Raw genomic sequence first — 19387 nt, forward strand, 5'->3', positions numbered from 1 at the left:
TATTGTTTCATATGTAATGTTAACTCTATAGTCATATTTATTCATTTAGTGACGCATCAGTTATTTAATTGTATTAATGCAGTGGAGCGTCACTAAGCTCCGCCTACTCGCAGTGAGTTGTGGGTAATATCAGCCGTTAGAGTGTGTATCATTCTGCACTTCCAATTTCTACCGGGAATCTTTGAAATACTGTTTTCAACATTCTACGATTTGGGACGTACTAATTCTACTTTCTGTTTTGATTATTTATAAAATATAATAATAAAGAGATACTGTAATCATATAAAGGTTAGTAAAACTATTAGGAATGTGGTAAGCTGTGCTGTAAAAAACTCACGACAGCCCAGTTCATCGGTCTGATCTTCACAATCATCATAGTCGTCACAGGCGTACTGCAGAGGAACACAGTGACCGTTCCCACATTTATACTCATCTGAAGAACACGGCCCGTGAGTCGGAGTCACACCTGAGCACACAAACATCACACAAAACAATCAAGTTCATGAGTCGAGAAAATGTTTTGGGTTCACTGAAGTAACCGATCAACAATGTTGAGTATTTTCAATATCAATGAAGACTGAGTGAGTTTCCCTTAATGTGTGACGGGTAGTTGATCCACGATGTGTATTCTACCCTGTTGTTAAATTATACCAATTCAAATCGTGTTTGCTGATTGGCTGCTACTCACAATGCTCCGCCCTCTCATCGGTGCCATCGCCGCAGTCATCTATAGAGTTACAGAGCTCGTGGCTATAGATGCAACGGTTGTTGTCACAACGAAATCTGAACGGAGGATCACACGGGATGTCCACTGAGAAAACAAAACACAAAAGGTGTGCGCTTCAATACATGACACAAGTGTAAATCTGATCAGAGTTTGGCGATTTGGTTTTTGTATGCTGGAACGGACAAATCAACATATTTTATACACACAGTTTCTCTTCAGATGCACATTGATGTGTGTGTGTGTGTGTGTGTGTGTGTGCAGTAGCGTTGTTAACCACCACACAAATGCGAAGGGCCCCGCAAGCTTGGGGGCCCCCTAGTGGGTACAAGCTGTCAAATCATTTGACGCTTGATTTAGACACTCAGATATATGCAATGAAGCGCACGTATCAAAGCGGTGCTCAAAAACGAAAGAAAGCAAAAGAAAAGAAATCTAATAGTAATTTTACGAATATAGCAAAACAATGCTATGAAAAGAAGCATGAAAAGAAGAATCTTGCACCTTTTACTTTCTTATACTGTAGCTAAAAGCATTCTGTATTATTCTGAATAAAACAAAGAACACTTTTTCATCCCAAAACCAAGAAGGTTTGTTCTTATAACAAACTGTAGAGAATTTTGTGCTGTTATGTGGTTCAACGTCAAATAAATCCAGTTTATATTTGTATGTATATGTGTCTCATTAATACCATGTACTCAATACTGCTGTGAAATTCAAACAAAAATGTTAGTCAATGTGTGGGGGGGCTCAGGTCTTGACTTTGCTTACGGCCCCCAAAATGGTAAACACACCCCTGTGTGTGCATGTTATGTGTGTGTGTGTGTGGTTCTTCTTACAGCAGAGATGAAGTTCTTCATCTGAATGATCTCCACAGTCGTTATCTCCATCACATCTCCAGTGCGGCTGAACACACACGTGATTCTTACATTCAAACAGGAACGGAGGACAGTATGTGCTATTTGGATAGCGTGTGGCTGAAACACACACACACGAATGTTATTCAAACGAATTGTCTTTGTTGTCTTTCACCGTTTGATTAACCATGGTTTTATTATAGTAAAAGTGTAGTGACCATGATGTGATTCTTTGTTTCACTAGAGATTTGATGTTAAACTATTACTGTAGTGCGAGACCATGATAAACTTGTGGTCTTACTAAAACTATCTGATCTACTATGGTTACTGTAGTTAAACCTTGATTTTGCAAATGCATTTCTGTGTACTCCAAACTTTTCAAATATAGACTGACGCATATATTGCCAAATGATGTGTACATTCACAATGAAAATGTCTAGTAACTTTCTCTTTATTTTAAATGCAATTCTGTTATTTAGTACGACTCCTGATTCCATGATTTCATTTCTTTTAACAAACAGAAGCGTTTTGAGGTTCGTAATATGAATGCAATGTGACAGAACGTTGCACACTCACGACAGGAACTTTCATCGGTGTAGTCGAGACAGTCGGCGTTGCCGTCGCATTTAAAGCGTTCGGCGATGCAGTGTCCGCTGTCACACTGGAAGTAACCCGGATGACACGTCCGCAACTCTGAAACACATGAAGAATCTCTTATTATTCGAACACAACGTGTGTGCAATTGATCTGTCGTTCATCACACAAATGCTCTCACTGAGAAGAAAATAAGAGTTTTATGACGTTTCAAAGGCGAAGTGAAGAGGAAGTTCATGACACTTACCGCAGTCCCTCTCATCTGAATTATCCTCGCAGTCGTTGTCGTGATCACAAACCCAGCGGTCAGGAACGCAGAGCAGGTTATCACAGCGAAACTCGCTCTCTGTGCACGGACGAGGAGCTGCCGACACAAAACAAGAGCCAATGTTCTTCAGTTTAAATGTGAAATAGTTCTCATTGGATTTCTACCTGTTCATCTAACTCTTAAAGGGATAATTCACCCAAACTGTTTTATCATGTACTCATCATGTCATGTCAAAACTATGGAAGCCCATTTCTGCCAGGGTTGGTGAATTTTTTCAGATTTTATAAGTCACTATTATGACTCAGTATCTTATAATACTGAGAAACTAAGTCGAAATTCCCACTTAGTAACTTATAATAATAAGAAAGCTTCTCATAATTAATGACTTAGTATCTCATAATAATGAGAAACTAAGTTAAAATTTCAACTTAATAACTTTTCTCAATGAGACACTTTCTCGTGCGTTACTAAGTCGAAATTTCGACGTAGTTTCTCCTTATTATGAGATACTAACTCATAAAAATAACTTTTCAAATCTAAAAAAATCCCCCAACCCTAGTGGAAACGGGCTTCCATACAAACCTGTATGACTTTCTTTCTTCTGCAGAACACTAAAGAAAATATTTTGAAGAACCAAACAACATTGACTTCCATTGTATGAACACAAAACCACTGAGACATTTCTTAAAATATCCTCTTTGAGGCGGAATAAATGACGGCAGAATTTCTCTTTAAATCTCAATCAAATATTCCTCTCAATATCACTCATCAGCACTCTCCATATAAAATCTCCATACGACCATATGACCTCACATGGCCACAGTAAGTTTTTTTATGCTGGGTTCACACCAAACGCAAAGAATCACGCTCCACGCTCTTTATTACTCGCGGGAAAAGTTCGTTATTTTCACGCAAAAAAACATCACGCGACGGGGAGTGTCTTCACGCGTCCGGACCCGTAAAATAGTAGGTGTGTCAATGAGCTCTTTGCGCGAATTTCTCGCTCGAGTTAAACATTTTCAACTTGCGACACGTGACAGGCGATGCGAATGATGTGAATCGTGCGGCGCGATTGCCGCGAAAGCGCATCAATCGCGCCACCCCATTTGCGTCATTCGCATCGCCTGCTGCGAGTTCACGTCTTTGCATTTTAGCCTCGTTCAGACAGCCAGAGACTTTGTCGCTGTGTGTCGCTTGTCTCTTGCTATGAGATCGTTTGAAGGCGTTCCTAGCTTTGGTTGTCCTAGTAACAGTTTGAACAAACCCTCCAGTAACTGACGAGAGACGGATGACGTGAGCTCCACCGCTTTACTCCTATTGGTAGTCGCTCGCGAAAGTTGCTCAGCATTTGCATAAAGTTGAACAATTATCAACTTTTGTCGCTTGACTCCCGTCGCTGGATGCGCCAACGGTCACTGTCGCTCGTGTCGCTGGAAGTCGCAAGCTCTCTATCGAAATGAATGAGATGGCGTCGCTCTGCCGCTGCTAGTATCTGGCGGTCTGAAAGGGGCGTTACTCGTGCGAATCGCTTAATTCGCGTTTGGTGTGAACCCAGCATTAGTTGAATTTTCCAAAAGTTCATTTGTACGTTGCAAAGTTTTCCTTTTATTGTTGCAAAAGCGCTCATTGCAGCTGATCTTGAGTCTTTCTTTAGAAACGAGTCAAAGATGGGTATAATTCCAGACACTAGAAGCACGAACCGGAGGTGTTGCAATAAATCAACAGAGAAACAGATAAGAGAGATTGAAACGGAGCTTGAGGATTGAAAGGCTGTTTTCTCGCTGCAGTCGCGGTGAATGAGGATCATTTTTCAGCGGTGAGTTCATCCACCCGTGCTGACCACCCCTACAGATCTCCTGTCAGGAGGAAAAACTCACAACTTCTTTCAACAAACAGCACAAACGTTCGAGCTATTCATTAACCTTCAGACGTATCATGAAGGAGAACCGCTCTGTTTGTCTTTTCAATTTCTTGCCCTTCATCCCTCTATCCTTATCTCTTTCTAAACCGTTTGCTGTTGTAATAAAGGAAGTTATGTGAGAGTTCACCTAGAAGGAGATTTCATCTCTCAGTAATAAAAGAATACAGTCACAGAGGTTTGGAATGACATGAGGATAAATACATTTTTGGGTGCAGGAGAAGATCTCAGGGTTGTGTCACTCACCGCAGTTGTGCTCATCTGATTCATCGCCGCAGTCATTGTCTCCATCGCAGCGCCAGCGCAGTGGGATGCATTGGTGGTTGTCACAGCGGAAATCACCCGTCGGCTCACAGGTCAACTCCTCTGAAAGCACAACAGACATCGTGGGTTTAACCTGTGCACTACATCACACTACACAGATCTCACAGGTACACCATATGCCTGTGTGTCATTCTCCGCTGCTCTTTCTTTATGCGACTGTAAAAGAGTGGATCAAGAGACAGCTGACAGGTGGGATAAACTACATATTCTTCAACACCCGCGGTTTAATAAGGACATGAAGATAAATGCAGCGTGGGCCTTTGAAGAAAGAGCATTTCATTACAGACAGGATGAGTTTAGAGAGAGGGAGTGTGAGCACCCCCCACCGACACTGACCAATGAAACTGACCAGACACACCGCAGAGAAATGAGAGAATAAGAGGAATGAGCGAAAGAGAGGAAAGTCAAAGAAATAAAAGAAAAACCAGACGAAAGGAGGATAGACAAAACACACATCCTCACACACACACACACACACACACACACACTCACACACACACACACACACACTTGCCCCACCTGACCCGGGCGGTACATTCTTACACTCAGATTAGGGCGATCTCTCCTCTCTGTGCAGGATGGCACTAATGGAGCGAGTGTGAGCTGATAACACTGACTGTGTGTGTGTGTGTGTGTGTATCGGTCAGAACACAGGACACACAGTAGAGGACAGCAGTGTAACATCACAGTTAAGTGAGAGTAAAGTCAAACAGCCCTCAAACCTCAATCAAATCTGCCAAAAACACAAACTGCAACACTGCACACACATACACACACATGCGCGCGCGCGCACATATACTCGCGCACACACACACAAAACTCTCTTTCACACACACGCATACATTCACACACACGCACACACACGCACGCACACACACACTAACATAACATTGTTTCACACACATGCACACACACACGTACACATACGCGCACAAACACACGCACACACACACACTAAATGAGAACATCCCATAGACATAGTTAGTTATAAATACTATATGATACATTTTACAAACTGTACAAATGGGGACGTCCCCAAAGAGACACTTTGCGATGTGATGGTTTTGCTAACACACACACACAAAACAACTCTGGTGCCTGATACAGCCATACCAAAGACACACTCTCTCTCACACACACACACACACACACACACAGAGTGCATAAATCTGTGCTGTGGCCCCAGACTGGAGGCGGGTGTAAGATGTGAGGTCACAGAGGTCACGGCCCGTCCATCAAAGACTCCGTGAACTCTCCTCACTCTAATGTACCGCTGGAGCGTGAGAGCAACAATGACATCACTGATAATGGCAACATTAAGAAATAATTCCACAGGAAGATTCGATTGTCATATATTTGAGGTAAATGTGTTTGGTTCGCTCACCACAGGTTTGTTCGTCACTGTTGTCTCTGCAGTCGTTCTGGCCGTTACACACGGCCCACAGAGGGACACAGCGATAGTTTGTCCTGCAGTCAAACTCTGTGTGGTTGTCGCATCTGTACGCCGGACCCACTGCGAACAACAACACACGTCTGATCAATACAAAACACAGCCAGAGTTGTGAGGAATATTTCTATTTCATGACAGCTATGGCAATTAACTAATAAAAACACCAGAAAATAGAATTTATTTTGCATTTTATTTCTATGATCATAAATCAAATAATGCACTCACTGCACTCATCGATGGGCTCATCCGAGTTGTCACCGCAGTCGTCGTCCACGTCACATTTCCAGCTCTGTGGGATGCAGCGGCCGTTCCTGCACTTGAATTGTCCGGGTCGACAGGTTCTGCTGGAGCAGTGGGCGGGGTCTTCGTCAGACTCATCACCGCAGTCGTTTTCACCGTCACACTGCCACGCCTCGGGGATGCAGCGCTTGCTTGCACACTGCCACTGATGTGACTCGCACTGATGCGTCGCTGACGTGCACAATAACAAAGATGCATTTCTTACATTGAATGAACGTGGTTTCAGTATAGACATGGCTGTGATATAAATGCGTTCATACCACACAGCACCGTGTCCTCGTCGGAGCCGTCGGGACAGTCCGGGTTGGAGTTACACAGAAAATGCGGGCTGGTGCAGTTTCCATCGGTACACTGAAACTGACCCAGTCTGCAGTGGCGTACGGGACACGTGGAGGGCTCGTCTGATCCGTCTCGACAGTCTCGCTGACCGTCACACTTCCACCAGATAGGAATACAACTGTGAGAGAAACAGAATGAGAGGTATTGCCAACTTGCCACAATCAAGAGTCTCCATTTATGAGGATTCTGATTCATGTCACCTCAGAAGGCTGCTGACTACGTAGGCAGCCTAATAAGGTCGGTAACAGTGAAATGACGTGAAATGTTGGAAAGCAAAATCATAGAGACACTAACCGCTCGTTGTCAGCGCATCTGTACTGCGTGCTGGAACACATGGCTAGACAGCGGGCCACTCCCCCAATCTGAACTGTCAGGAAGTGATCGGGACACTCGCACGTGAACCCTTGACCTCCGGCCCGCAGGAGACACAGATGAGAACATCCGCCGTTATTGACGGCACAGGGATTCGTCACTTTAGAAGAAACACAGCAAACAGAGAATAATGCAAAATTGACACAATGAAAGTGATATACATAAATATATTTAAAAGCGGAAAGATATATACCCAACACTCTCAATCTCGCGATAGGCTTTATGCCGAACGTCACACTCAGAAACCGGAAGACAAGTCTCATCGCATCCGGTTGAGCCTTTTGGATGCGCTTCATTACGTTTTACTCAAAATGCCTTTAAATTAGCTAACAAAGCCAGATGATCAAAATCGATGCCCAGCACATAATCAGATTGATATATAAAAGGTAGAAAAAGTCCACGTGAGCCTGGTTCGACGCATCATGCTAATATTATGTGTGCTGAGACGTTATGCTGTGTTCAAGACAACCCGGGTTTCGGATATTATGACGTAAAATATCCGACTTTCAGCTCAATCCATTCCAGTCAACGACGCGTCACATTCGCATGTTTACCACGTGATGTCACTATGAGACGCAGAGAGAACGTTATATGGTAGCTATTCAAACGTAGGCATTTGTTCATAAACAGTTTCTGGTTGTATTAACGTTCATGCTCATACATATTACGTGTTGTAAAAATAGTTTAAAGTTTGTTTATGGTTCACATAAGCCTGCGAAGTAGGGATGTGACAATAGTATCGATATGGTGGTATTGCAACAGCAAAACCGTCTCAATATTATCATGGTCACATGACTGTATGAAACGATAGGTCTCCCGGGCCTAACATAGAGAATGGTATAAAAATAATAGATGTTACCTTTGGCAAGGCCCATTTGATGCAATTATTGTATTTTATAAAAGGGATTTTTAGGTCATTCGACCCCTCTCATACTATAACTCATACCTCTAAGCAACAGTTATGATTAGAGGATAAAGAAAAGAGGATGCTTACGGCACGTTTCCAAGCCATCATTCCCCATTTAAATACCGCAATAAATACCGCACAGCGGACTTTATACCGAGGTATTACCGTACAGGGATTTTTTGATAGCGTTACATCCCTACTGCGAAGAGCTAGCCGCCATCTTGTCCGTGACGTCAAATGACGCGTCTCGCTGAGGTCAGGATCGATCTGCCCCGAGTTCGGAGGTCGGATAACCGACTTCGTTTGCCGTTGTCTGGAATGCAGCATTGTAGCTCAGTCTCTTGTGTTACCAAGGCAGCATGTGACGCCTTTGTGTTTACATTCCTAAAGATTTCCGTTAGCAGCCCTGCGGTGGAAAATGAAACCATTTACGGACCGGCTGGCCCGGATCGGTGCGGAACGAATTAAGCAACGAGAACGATTCGGCGCGATGGTGGAAAAGCGCTCTATATATAACGTTTTGAAGTTTCCAAAAATGTATATTGGCATCTCAAAAGCATTTGGAAATGCACTTATTTATCATTTGTAAATCATTTTGTATCGCTTCTATGAAGATCATTTAAATGTTTATCATTTAACACAGAATTCTGAAACGTTCTGAAAAACAAAAAAACAAACACGGGTGTTGTAGGTCCAGCTCCTCTTTCTAAATAAGCCCAAAGATAAGAGTTGAAATGTCCTGTCCTGCCATTTACACCAATGATAACGAGCGTGGTTTTTCCCATCTGTGAGAAATGCCAGTGAAGACTGACGCCATTGTGTGTGAGGGTGTAAATATTGGCAGAGACTCTCTGTGGATGTGACGTGAGATAGTGAGCGTAACTCAAGACGGACGCTTGCGTTCAGGTTACCCCGTCCTGAGCTCACCTATGGGCTGACGGTAGGGGTGACACACGTGGATGTCGAAGGGCCGGTGAGTGGTGTTGACCAGCGCCTGCCGTCCTGACCCGTCGTATTTGTTTCCCTTCTCCACGGTGCGAGTGTTCCAATCCGTCCAGTAAACGCTGTCCTCAAACACAGTGATGGCGAATGGATGAGGCAGAACGCCGTCATATACAGTGTGTCTGTGACGTCCATCTAGATCAGAGAATCTGGAGAGATAGAGGCATTTTGTGTCTGAGAAAATATGTCATTTATAGACTAAAAATTGCTGGGTTGTCTCTCTTCATCGTTGGATCAAGAATATACCTTTTTATGTTCATTTACAGTGAACATTTGAGCTTTGTCTGTACGGTTTTTTACCCAACCATAGATTGAAACAACCCAGCATTTCACAAGGTAAGTAAAAATGAATCTAGAGCCCTGTAAAGTGTTCCCTATTGGCTATACAGTATGCCAGACATACAGGTACATCTAAAAAAAATTAATATCGTGAAAAAGGTCAATGGGAAATGAGTGACAAAAAATATTGACCTTTTTCATGATATTCTAATTTTTTGAGATGCACCTGTAAATGTGTGAAGGTCTTACTCGATGTAGTTGAGGTGAGCGTCAGACCAGTAGAGTTTGTCATTGGTGTAGTCAATGGTGAGACCGTTGGGCCACTCGATCTTAGTCGTGATGATGGCTGACTTGTTATTTCCGTCCATTCCAACACGACCGATGAAAGCTTTATCTCCCCAATCGCTCCAGTACACAAACCTGCACAAACATCACATTATATAACAAAACTAAAATAGATTTGTACAGACACACTGCAACTCCTCTTTTAAATTCATAATCGTGTTGCCTTTATGTGTTGAGTTCAGTACATTTAAAGAAATGACAACCGCATTTTACAACCTCCAAAATATGCTTTAAAGGGGAGATCTGATGGATTTTCACTTCTTTAAATTTAATTAGTGAAGATATTTTCTTTAACAGAAATCACTTTTTAAAGACCACAGTGAACGGCTCGTTGGGCCTACAACCAACTTTTTCCTGGGTTAGTGACATCATGAATCACAAAATTTACATTGACCCTGCCCCCTGGAACATGGATAGGGTAAGGGGCAGGATATCTCAACACACACTCTAAGCAGTAGACCAATCACAAAAGACTGGCTCAGCTTGACCAATCAGAGCGTTTCGGAAGGAGGGGCTTCACAGAACCAGGAACAGCCTGTTTTCTGAGAATGTTTTATATGTAATATATAAAGCATTTTTTTGAAAACCGAAACATGAACACAAATTGTTTAGCACATCATAAACATAATAAAGAAATAGGTGATTCAGCAGTGAACGGAATTTATATTAAATTTGTTTTTGCATTTAAATTATTGCGTAGTTTTTTTAATGAATGGATAATGAGATGCAATTGTTGTTTCAGATGTACAAGACTATAAAGTTGCTAAAGCGTATAAAAATGTAGATTGGGAATCAAGCCAAACCAAAAATGGCTAAATATTGGACCAAATAATATAAAACATTAAAAAGTAATACATATTAAATAAATGTATAAATAAAAATGTAAGAAATATAGAACCCCTCCTTCCTTTGGACTGAATGGGTCACAAGTTTTTGAAAGCCTGTTTTTAGATTTATTTACTTTGGAGAGCATTTTCATTGACAAAAAGTCAGCACACAGATGCGAGGTGACACAACGAACCCATTAAGAACAAGGCATTTGTCGCATCGCACCGCATTCTATCTAGGCCAAAAAAGGCATTTTCAAATAAAAATATTGTGGTCATTACTGCATTATGGTTGGTAGTTCCAAAACTCTTCCGTGTGTATGCGGACATTGTGTTTTTTTGCGCCACCGGTACACTCACCCAGTCTTCGGATGCACCACAATGGCTCTTGGGTTCTTAAAGCAGTACGTGTTATTAACATCCACACAGTGTTCTGCTAGCTTCCTCACGAACCGCCCGTCCAACTCCGACACCTTCATACAATCCAGAAAGCTGTCGACCCAGTACAGCTTCCTTCCGACCCAGTCGACCGTCAGCCCTTCCCCATGCAAAACTCCATTCACCACGACCTCTCGGCCCGTGGCGTTAAAAAACATCCGTTCCACCACCCTCCTGCTCACATCGATCCAGTACAAGCGTTTCTCCACCCGGTCGAAGTCCAGAGCCACCACGCTGCTGAGGCCCTGCAGAATGAGCGAGTACGCCTCGCCGTCTGTGGACAGATTCCGCAGATAATAGCGATTGCTGAAGATCAAGTATGGAGCGATGTTGCTGTTCTGTCTGCAGCTGCGTCCGTCGGGTTCTCGGAGGAATCCGGGCGCGCACTTGCACACGTACGACCCTAAGGTGTTCTCGCACACCTGACTGCACACGCTGGGTGTGACGGAGCACTCGTCCACATCGTCGCAGGATTTGTTATCGGACATGAGGTGGTAACCGGGGCGACAGGTGCAGATGAAGCTGGTGGGCGTGTCGGTGCAGTTGTGGTCACAGTGGTGCATGGATGGGTCGGTACATTCATTGATGCCTTGCAAAAAAGACACAGATTAACACTGAACCAACTAATTAGCAGATGCTTTTATCCAAAGCGACTTACAGTGCATTTAGTCTATACATGTCTTTTTTTATCAATGTGTGTACCCTGGGATCGTACCCACAACCTTGCCTTGTTAGTGCAATGCTCTACCAACTGTAGAACTCACCACATCCTTTCTCATCGCTGTTGTCATTGCAGTCGTCGCTTCTGTCACACACCTTGCTCAGCGACACACAGTTTCCGTTGTCACACCTGAAGTTTCCAGGTGGGCAGGTGGGGGCTGGAGTCCTGCAAAGGTGATCGAGTTCATCGGATTCATCGCCGCAGTCGTTGTCCCGGTCACAGATGAAATCCTGTGAGATACAGCGGCCGTTCTGACAGGTGAACTGATGTTGTTGACACAGCAGGTACGTGCAGCCCTGCTCATCGCTGCTGTCGCCACAATCATTGCGACGGTCACACCTAACAGTGTCGACACGTACAACAGAGAAACGAGAAATTACTTTTGACCAAGAACATAAAAACACTAAATGCTTATTAATATCATTTAACCACTGAATCTGAACAATTTCCAGTCATTCATGATTTCTGGATTGTATTGTGATTTGTAAGTTGACCTGAACACAACTAGAAATATTTATATTCACTATAAAGTGGCCATGATGTTTTCATGACTTTCAAAGATTTTTGTGGGTGTGGAAATCGCAATAAAACCCCAGAAAATCGCTGTTCTTTTGAAACCTAATACCTCCATATTTCATGATTTTTATTTTTTTGCCCTAAATCATTATTCTAGAAGCTTGTACACACCGGGAAGAAAATCGCACGCACTTATCGCTAGCGTTTTTTCGAGACGTTTTTCGACGTTCATACCCAAGTGATTTTCATTGGCGATGAGCCAAGTGAACGTGCAAATTAAGTCCCTGACATAGATGGCGCTTAATGAAAAACAGAAATACCCCGGTACACAAGGTGGCGCTGCGCAACTTTATGCTTCTGACACTCGCTTGTCACACAGAAGAAGAATTCCTCTAGCTTCGTCAGTGTGTGCTCGGCAAGACCGTTTTGTTCTTGATCACCACCAGTAACTTCAGCAGCTCCAGGCACGTGAACAAAAGCGGCAATGAACAAAAGCGCCAATCTTATTGGTCAGACAGTTTTTAACGCGGCGCATCAAACCAAAAAAAGAAAAACGCCTGCCGTTTTGCACGTTGGTGTGCACACTCACTTTGGTGCCCTTTGTTTAGTCACGAGGCGTTAAATGTTGATGATAAACGTGCACAATTATCGTCCCGGTGTGGACAAGCCTTTAGGCACCCTTTGTTTCTAAACAATAAAAGTACTAAAAAGTGCTTGTCAACTTTGACAACACTGTATTTAATCATTTAAAAAGTATTGTGCTTTATTGTAATTTCCTAAAAGAACAGCGAATTTGGACAATGGAGGTTTTGGAAGGACACCAATTCTGGACAAACCAACTTGTTGTACTGAAATCCCTAAAACTAAGAAAAACACCCTACATTTTTCTTGTCTAAGTAAAATCCATCAGATAGATTCAGGGTGAGTGCTTTTTGAAGGAGTAGTTCACTTCAAAATTTGCCCCCATAGACTTTCCATAGTCATTTTTATTCCTTTAAGTAAATTGGGGCAAATTTTGATGCAAACTACTCTTTTAAATAGTATCGAAAGAGTTTCTTTTCCTATTCACTTTAAAAAGTTAATTTACTTACTAAGCCTTTAGATGAAAAGGTTTTTAACATCATAAGAAACAGAAAGGATGTCCAAACCTCGAAAGCAGAGTCAACAACCAAAACTACACTATATAAGGCATGTTGGATTCATCATAAACCTTAAAAATCAAGATGAATCTGTTTCTGATCAATTGTTCTCACACTATCACAAAATGTAAAACATTCACACACACTGTTTTGACCTCTTCTGACCTGTATGAGTTGCGGATGCAGAGGCCGTTGGCGCATGTAAACTCGCTGGCGGAGCAGGACCTGCGTGTGCAGTTCTGATGCTCATCGAAGGCGTCCGAACAGTCGGCGTCTCCATCACACACCCAGGCCCGCAGGATGCACTTTCTCTGAGGGGGCCTGTTATTGATACAGGTGAACTCCTGAGGAGAGCAGGAACGATTAGCTGCGCGTTCAGGACGAAACACAAGAGAAGGCAACATTAAAAACATGTACATTTGGGTGCGAAGTCTACGTGTCATTCCATGAAATGTTAAAAGTTAACTGACCGCAGTTGTGCCGCTCGTCTTCGTCGCTCATGTCCCCGCAATCGTTGTCCCCGTCACAGATCCAAGATAAAGCGATGCAGCGTCCGTCATCGCAGCTGAACTGATCAGAGTTGCATGTTCTCAACATGGTGGCTGTAGGATTGAAACACACAACGATGAGAGACGACTGAAGAAGGAGATGCCTGAGGGCCATGTCTCGCTCTGATCTCAGTAAGATATAAGAAACGTCTGGCCTGTCTATGAAATCCCACAGCAGCCAGAAACGTGGCCGAGTGCTGCTGCTCGGAACCCACGGTGGGATTCTGGGAAAGAATGAACATTCCTGTGTCTGGTGGCCTGTTTGAACAAAAGGCACGAGGGGTGCTGCGATTAACCGGGGACAAAAGCATCAGGATGGGGCAGTGTTTGTGTAAGAGGAGGGGGTGGAGTGTGGCAAAAGAAGGTCCGGTGTGTGTTTGGGGGGCTTTTCTGGTGGACCTCACACTGGAGGAATGTGACACACACCGGGGGCTGGGCCGACTGATGACATCACACACACACAGCCAAACAAATACTGGCACCATCAAAGTGTTATTCACTCAGAAAACATCTTTCTTGTGCATCACATCCTTATGACAATAATAAATTTTCTGAAATCCAAGAAGTAACAGGAGTTGTTTCCCTTCACGTATATCATAAAGCATTTGATCAGGAAAGTCTTGCCCTGTCCAATATGGCGGCAACAATGACCCATCACAGCAACAGGCCAAATCGGTCAACGATTATACATCTATGTATACTACATCTATGATTCAGCACCTTTAAAAGTATGTGTAGTTCACATGTAATGCTTGTGTTGTAATGTAAAAAAAGGACTTGAGAAACCGATATGATTTCAAACTCGAACTCAAAGTTAAACAAATGAACAAACCTGTTGTAAAATCAAAACTTTGCACTTGTAGAATTCATTGAGGTGCATTTTTCATAAGCATAATAATAATAATACATATACTGTACATACATGTACACTGTTTATGGATAAAAAACACAAATCGTCGTTGATGACCCTACAACAATCACATACACACAGATCTGAAGTATTCTTTTCTATGCATTTATTCTATTCTATTCTAATTTGTGATAAATACAGGTCATTCTGAGTTGAGATAAGCTCTCCATCTCTCCATCAGTCAACTGACTAACTGTCTTAGAATGAAAGAAACAAATATATTTGCATAATTATATTATTTTTCAGAGAATTAAGCATAAACCTTGACATCAAAAAGTTTGTAGACAAACATTTAAAAAACCCCAAACTTTTGAATGGTTGTCTAATTGTTTTAGGTTTAGTGTGGGTGGCCTTGTTTTCATATCTCGGTGGGGACCTAAACCTGAATGCACACCAACACAATGGGACTCGTGTCACCGTGGGGACCCAAATTGAGGTCCTCATGGGCAAAAAAGCTTATAAATTGTACAGACAAAAAAATTTTTATATCAAAAAGTTTTCTATGATCTTTAGGTTTAGGGGTAAACCTATATATAATACTATGTATAAAATATACAGTTTGTACAGTAAAAAAATCATTACGCCTATGGACTGTCCCCACGGAGATAATAAACCAGACGTGTGTGTGTGTGTCTTACTGCAGGTCGGAGGCTCATCTGAACCGTCACTACAGTCCGTCCCTCTGTCACAGTACCAGTGACCGGGAATACAGCGTCCACTCGAACAGCGAAACTCATTCTGAGAACACGTGGATGTAGCTAAAAAATAAAAGATGAGATTAATCCATTACTGATGAAATAAACATAGATCATGGGTCATAAATCTAATACAGTTACATGTCATTTCTTCTGCAGAACACAAAAGAAGATATTTTGAAAAGCATCAATAACCAAACATCACTGGTCCCCATTGACTTTCATTGTATGAACACATTTCTCAAAATATCTCCTTTTGTGTTCCACTGACGAAAGAGTCATATACAGGTTTTTACTGACGTGAGGGGGAATAAATGACAACAGAATTTTCTCTTGGATGCAAACTCACTATCACCCAACATGATGTATGTGGGTGACACAACCCCACGTATGCGGGTCACTTATTCAACCAAAACTCCAGAAAGGCAATGTTGATAAAACGACTCATTTCCTTTGAGCCGTTAACGGCAAATTTATTCCTCTCTTTTCCCTCTAGAAATAGATCAACAAGTACTTGAAAAATAAAATAAGTACTTTTGAATGAATATCATGTATATTCAATAGCAATAATATTGTAACATTTTAAAAACATTTTAAAGAGTATTATTTCAAAATAACATGTCTTTTTTTTCATTTTGAGCCAGTGATGTATTAATATGTGTGGATGGCCGGTAAATCCTCTGGTGGTTGTGACAGCTGAAACTCACCGCAGTGTGTGGGGCTCTCATCACTGTTGTCTCCACAGTCATTATCTCCATCACACAGGTACGTGCGTGGGATACAGATGTTTGTGCTCTGACATTTGGTGTGTTCTGGTTGACACGTTCTATCAGCTGTAAAACAATAAGCATTTAATAGCATGAAGAAATCATTATACTTTAACATGTTTCAGACAGCTAGATCGATCAAAGCTAATTCCCACTGCCCACTACAACTACGCCAACAAACACCAAATTACAACAGTTGTTGTGTTGGATCAGTGTGTTAACCCCTGTTGGTGTTTGTGTAAAGTTGACAGTTATGTTTCAATGACCTGAAGGCAAATTTATTGTACAATATCTGAAATGTTAGGGTGCTGTCAAGCAGCATTTAGTAGGAATTAGTAGGTAGATGCAAAACCACCATCTACTATGTTCAAGTGTCAAATAGATATCGGGTCTGAATTATTTACAATATTATCATATGTGTAGTAGTAACATGATTTCAATAATCACAGTTATTAATATCATAATTATTGTCAATATAGTAACTTATTTTAGTTTAATCAAATTAAACTTTGAAAACATTTTTGTTTATTGAAATCAAATAAAATATTGACCTGAAAATGATTGGAAAACTTAAACTAAACGAAAAATTTTAATATTGCCTCAGAAATAAACCGAAATAGGTTTATGGCGCTAAAATTATAATAATTTAAAAAAATTAAATAAACTATTCTTATAAAGCAAAATAAACAAATAAATAATAAAATGAAAAGCATACAAAAGCATATAGACGGTTTGAAAGTGACAACATAAACAAAAGTTACTGCGCATGCGCGCGTTCATGGACTGCCTTTAACTTCCGGTACACATTCACAAACAATAGATTGCCTGTAGATTATTACTGCTAACAAGCAAAAGAAACCAAGAAAAAAAATGTTACTTGGTTAAACCTGTCTCTCCATTATTTTGAATTTAGACTGTGATACCAAGCTTAAACGCTAGATGTCAGTGTCCAATCGGTTTCTTTAAATGCGACAAAACTACAGGACCCACTCAAAACAGTTCATTTATTAAACTGAACATACAACAAAAAAAATCGTTGTTATTAATCGTCGTTATGTATAATTTATTTAATACAATTATTAAACAATAAAATAATAATTAATATTAACATAAATACAATTAAATAGACACTAGCCAAACACAGACCGGAAGTTAACAGCAGTTTTGGCGCGCGAGTTCGCTGAAATGGTCTATAACAAAATTGCTAAAAAGTTAACTAAAATTAACATAATTGTTTTTTATAAAAGCTTAAAATATTAATAAAACTGAAAACAAAACTATAAAACTCTGTCAGTTTATTATTATCAAGTAACTCACGGCAGTTCTGTTCATCAGACGTCCCGTTGTCAAAGCAGTTATTGATTCCATTGCAGACGTATTCTTGCGCGATGCATCGGCCGTTGTTGCAGGTGAACTCTGTGTTCAGATCACAGGGGCGGAACAGACACCCCGTCTCATCACTGTTGTCCCCGCAGTCGTTGTAATGATCGCAGCGGTAGTGATACGGCACACAACGGCCATTTCCGCAGGTGAACACTGTGGGCTCGCAGGTGTGAAATGCTGCCATTCACATAAAAAGACAAAACAGACTCATAGAGCAAAACCTGAATTGACTTTGAAGAACTAGCTAGTGTAGAGCTGAACGACTGCCTACCTTTACTAACTCACTACTTTACTTTCTTACTTTGCATATTACCTGAGAGAGAAATAAATGCTGCCGCTTGTGGTACTGCATGCAAGACAGCGGCACGCAGAAGAGGTTAATGCTGGTTTATGGTTAGTTAGTGAACTTCATCTAGTGTGTGGCTCTGTTCCAAAACCTAGACAGCTCCCTTGCTGACTACTGCCTACATAGACAGCTTCTCTCCAACAACACTACAACAGTCCATTTTTTTATTTGTGAACTACTTATTCAGCGCTGCAAAGCATTTATATATTATTACTCAAAGTACTGTATGATTAACATCTCTTTGGGTTTGCGTGCCATCTTGGAGCTTATCAAAGTGCATTATGGGATTCCTCTCTGCATGAAACATGCATGCGATGACAGCCAAATTTGTAAAAAAGAAGAAATGTTATATAAGAAAGGCTCCTACGGTGACTCAATATGCTCCCTACATAGGCATCTCACTAGGTTTTGGAACAAAGCCTTTATCTACATGTTAAGAGGCAAGCAGAAATACACACCAAACACGAAATGACTCTTCGATTCTGAAGAAAGAGATTTGATGCAGATTGTACAAGAAACGCAAGAAGAAACATATTAGTGAAAAGTTTTTTTTCAGCATGCAATAGAAGAAAACTGATACAGTAGATTGTAGCGGAAAGACTTGAAGCTATTAAACAAAATTAATTATCACTGTATATTAAATATCACTTGAATTAGTTTAGTCCGTTAAAGTCCTTAAGAAATCAAAATTTGAAGTTTGTCTTGGATTTTAGCATGAACATGTTAGTCTTTTCTGTAGCATTACAGAAGTGTGCTCTGAAAAATGATGTTTACCTTTAAAACTCTCTCACTTCTGCCAGAACAAGAAATTGTATGACATCACCCTGCACTTAAGCTTCTCATCATATTCTAGGCTATAAGGTAAACTAAATGCTATTGGCTATTATAGAAGGGGAGGAGCCACTCAACATGTCCCTTGCTTCTCGTTTCAGTGGAAATTACAACACGTTGAACAAAGCAGTGCACTACAAGTCTTTTCAGTCACTCTTTAAAAATGTGTCTTAGAACATTGATTTGAGTCCATTATATTGTTAAACAATAACTATTATTTTAAATTCCTTTCTGTAAATGCACAGAACTGACATGAACAAGCAGAAGCACAGCGTACCACAGACCCTCTCGAGTTCATCACTGCCGTCACCGCAGTCGTCATCATTATCGCATTTCCAATGCGCTCGAATGCAGCGGCCGTTCATGCAACTGAACTGACCCGCTTGGCAGCGCGTGCCATTGTCAGGAATACAGTGTTTATTTTCAGCCAGATACCAGCGGCCCTCTGAGGGACACTGACACTCTGCTCCCTGAGGACCTGCACGAGAAAATAATGCAGATTTGATAATCAATGTGTAGCACAAATGTGGGTCTTCAATTTTATAGATGTGTCTGAACATTAGAATTGTGCAACTCTTCCACAAAAT

General features: G+C 41.4%; 1 protein-coding gene across 3 annotated transcripts in view; it reads right to left on the reverse strand.

Annotated features, from left to right (window-relative positions):
• lrp2a (low density lipoprotein receptor-related protein 2a) overlaps positions 1-19387 on the reverse strand; it is a 76596-nt gene that overhangs the window by 9755 nt on the left and 47454 nt on the right. For 2 of the 3 annotated variants that reach the window (XM_057336117.1, XM_057336119.1), the window contains exons 44-64: positions 19078-19278; positions 18428-18451; positions 17558-17800; positions 16181-16306; positions 15417-15536; positions 13791-13922; positions 13486-13687; positions 11709-12004; positions 10867-11533; positions 9584-9754; positions 8981-9204; positions 7069-7246; positions 6696-6892; positions 6361-6606; positions 6070-6198; positions 4608-4727; positions 2423-2539; positions 2158-2274; positions 1564-1701; positions 689-811; positions 338-466 (exon numbers count right to left, since the gene is read on the reverse strand). In XM_057336117.1, the coding sequence (XP_057192100.1) occupies positions 338-466; positions 689-811; positions 1564-1701; positions 2158-2274; positions 2423-2539; positions 4608-4727; positions 6070-6198; positions 6361-6606; positions 6696-6892; positions 7069-7246; positions 8981-9204; positions 9584-9754; positions 10867-11533; positions 11709-12004; positions 13486-13687; positions 13791-13922; positions 15417-15536; positions 16181-16306; positions 17558-17800; positions 18428-18451; positions 19078-19278 (3900 nt within the window). The remainder of the gene's footprint in view (positions 1-337; positions 467-688; positions 812-1563; positions 1702-2157; positions 2275-2422; positions 2540-4607; positions 4728-6069; positions 6199-6360; positions 6607-6695; positions 6893-7068; positions 7247-8980; positions 9205-9583; positions 9755-10866; positions 11534-11708; positions 12005-13485; positions 13688-13790; positions 13923-15416; positions 15537-16180; positions 16307-17557; positions 17801-18427; positions 18452-19077; positions 19279-19387) is intronic. The other variant, XM_057336118.1, reaches the window with a different exon arrangement.

This window comes from Triplophysa rosa, linkage group LG6, assembly GCF_024868665.1.
Source record: "Triplophysa rosa linkage group LG6, Trosa_1v2, whole genome shotgun sequence".
NCBI classification, from domain to species: Eukaryota; Metazoa; Chordata; class Actinopteri; order Cypriniformes; family Nemacheilidae; genus Triplophysa; species Triplophysa rosa.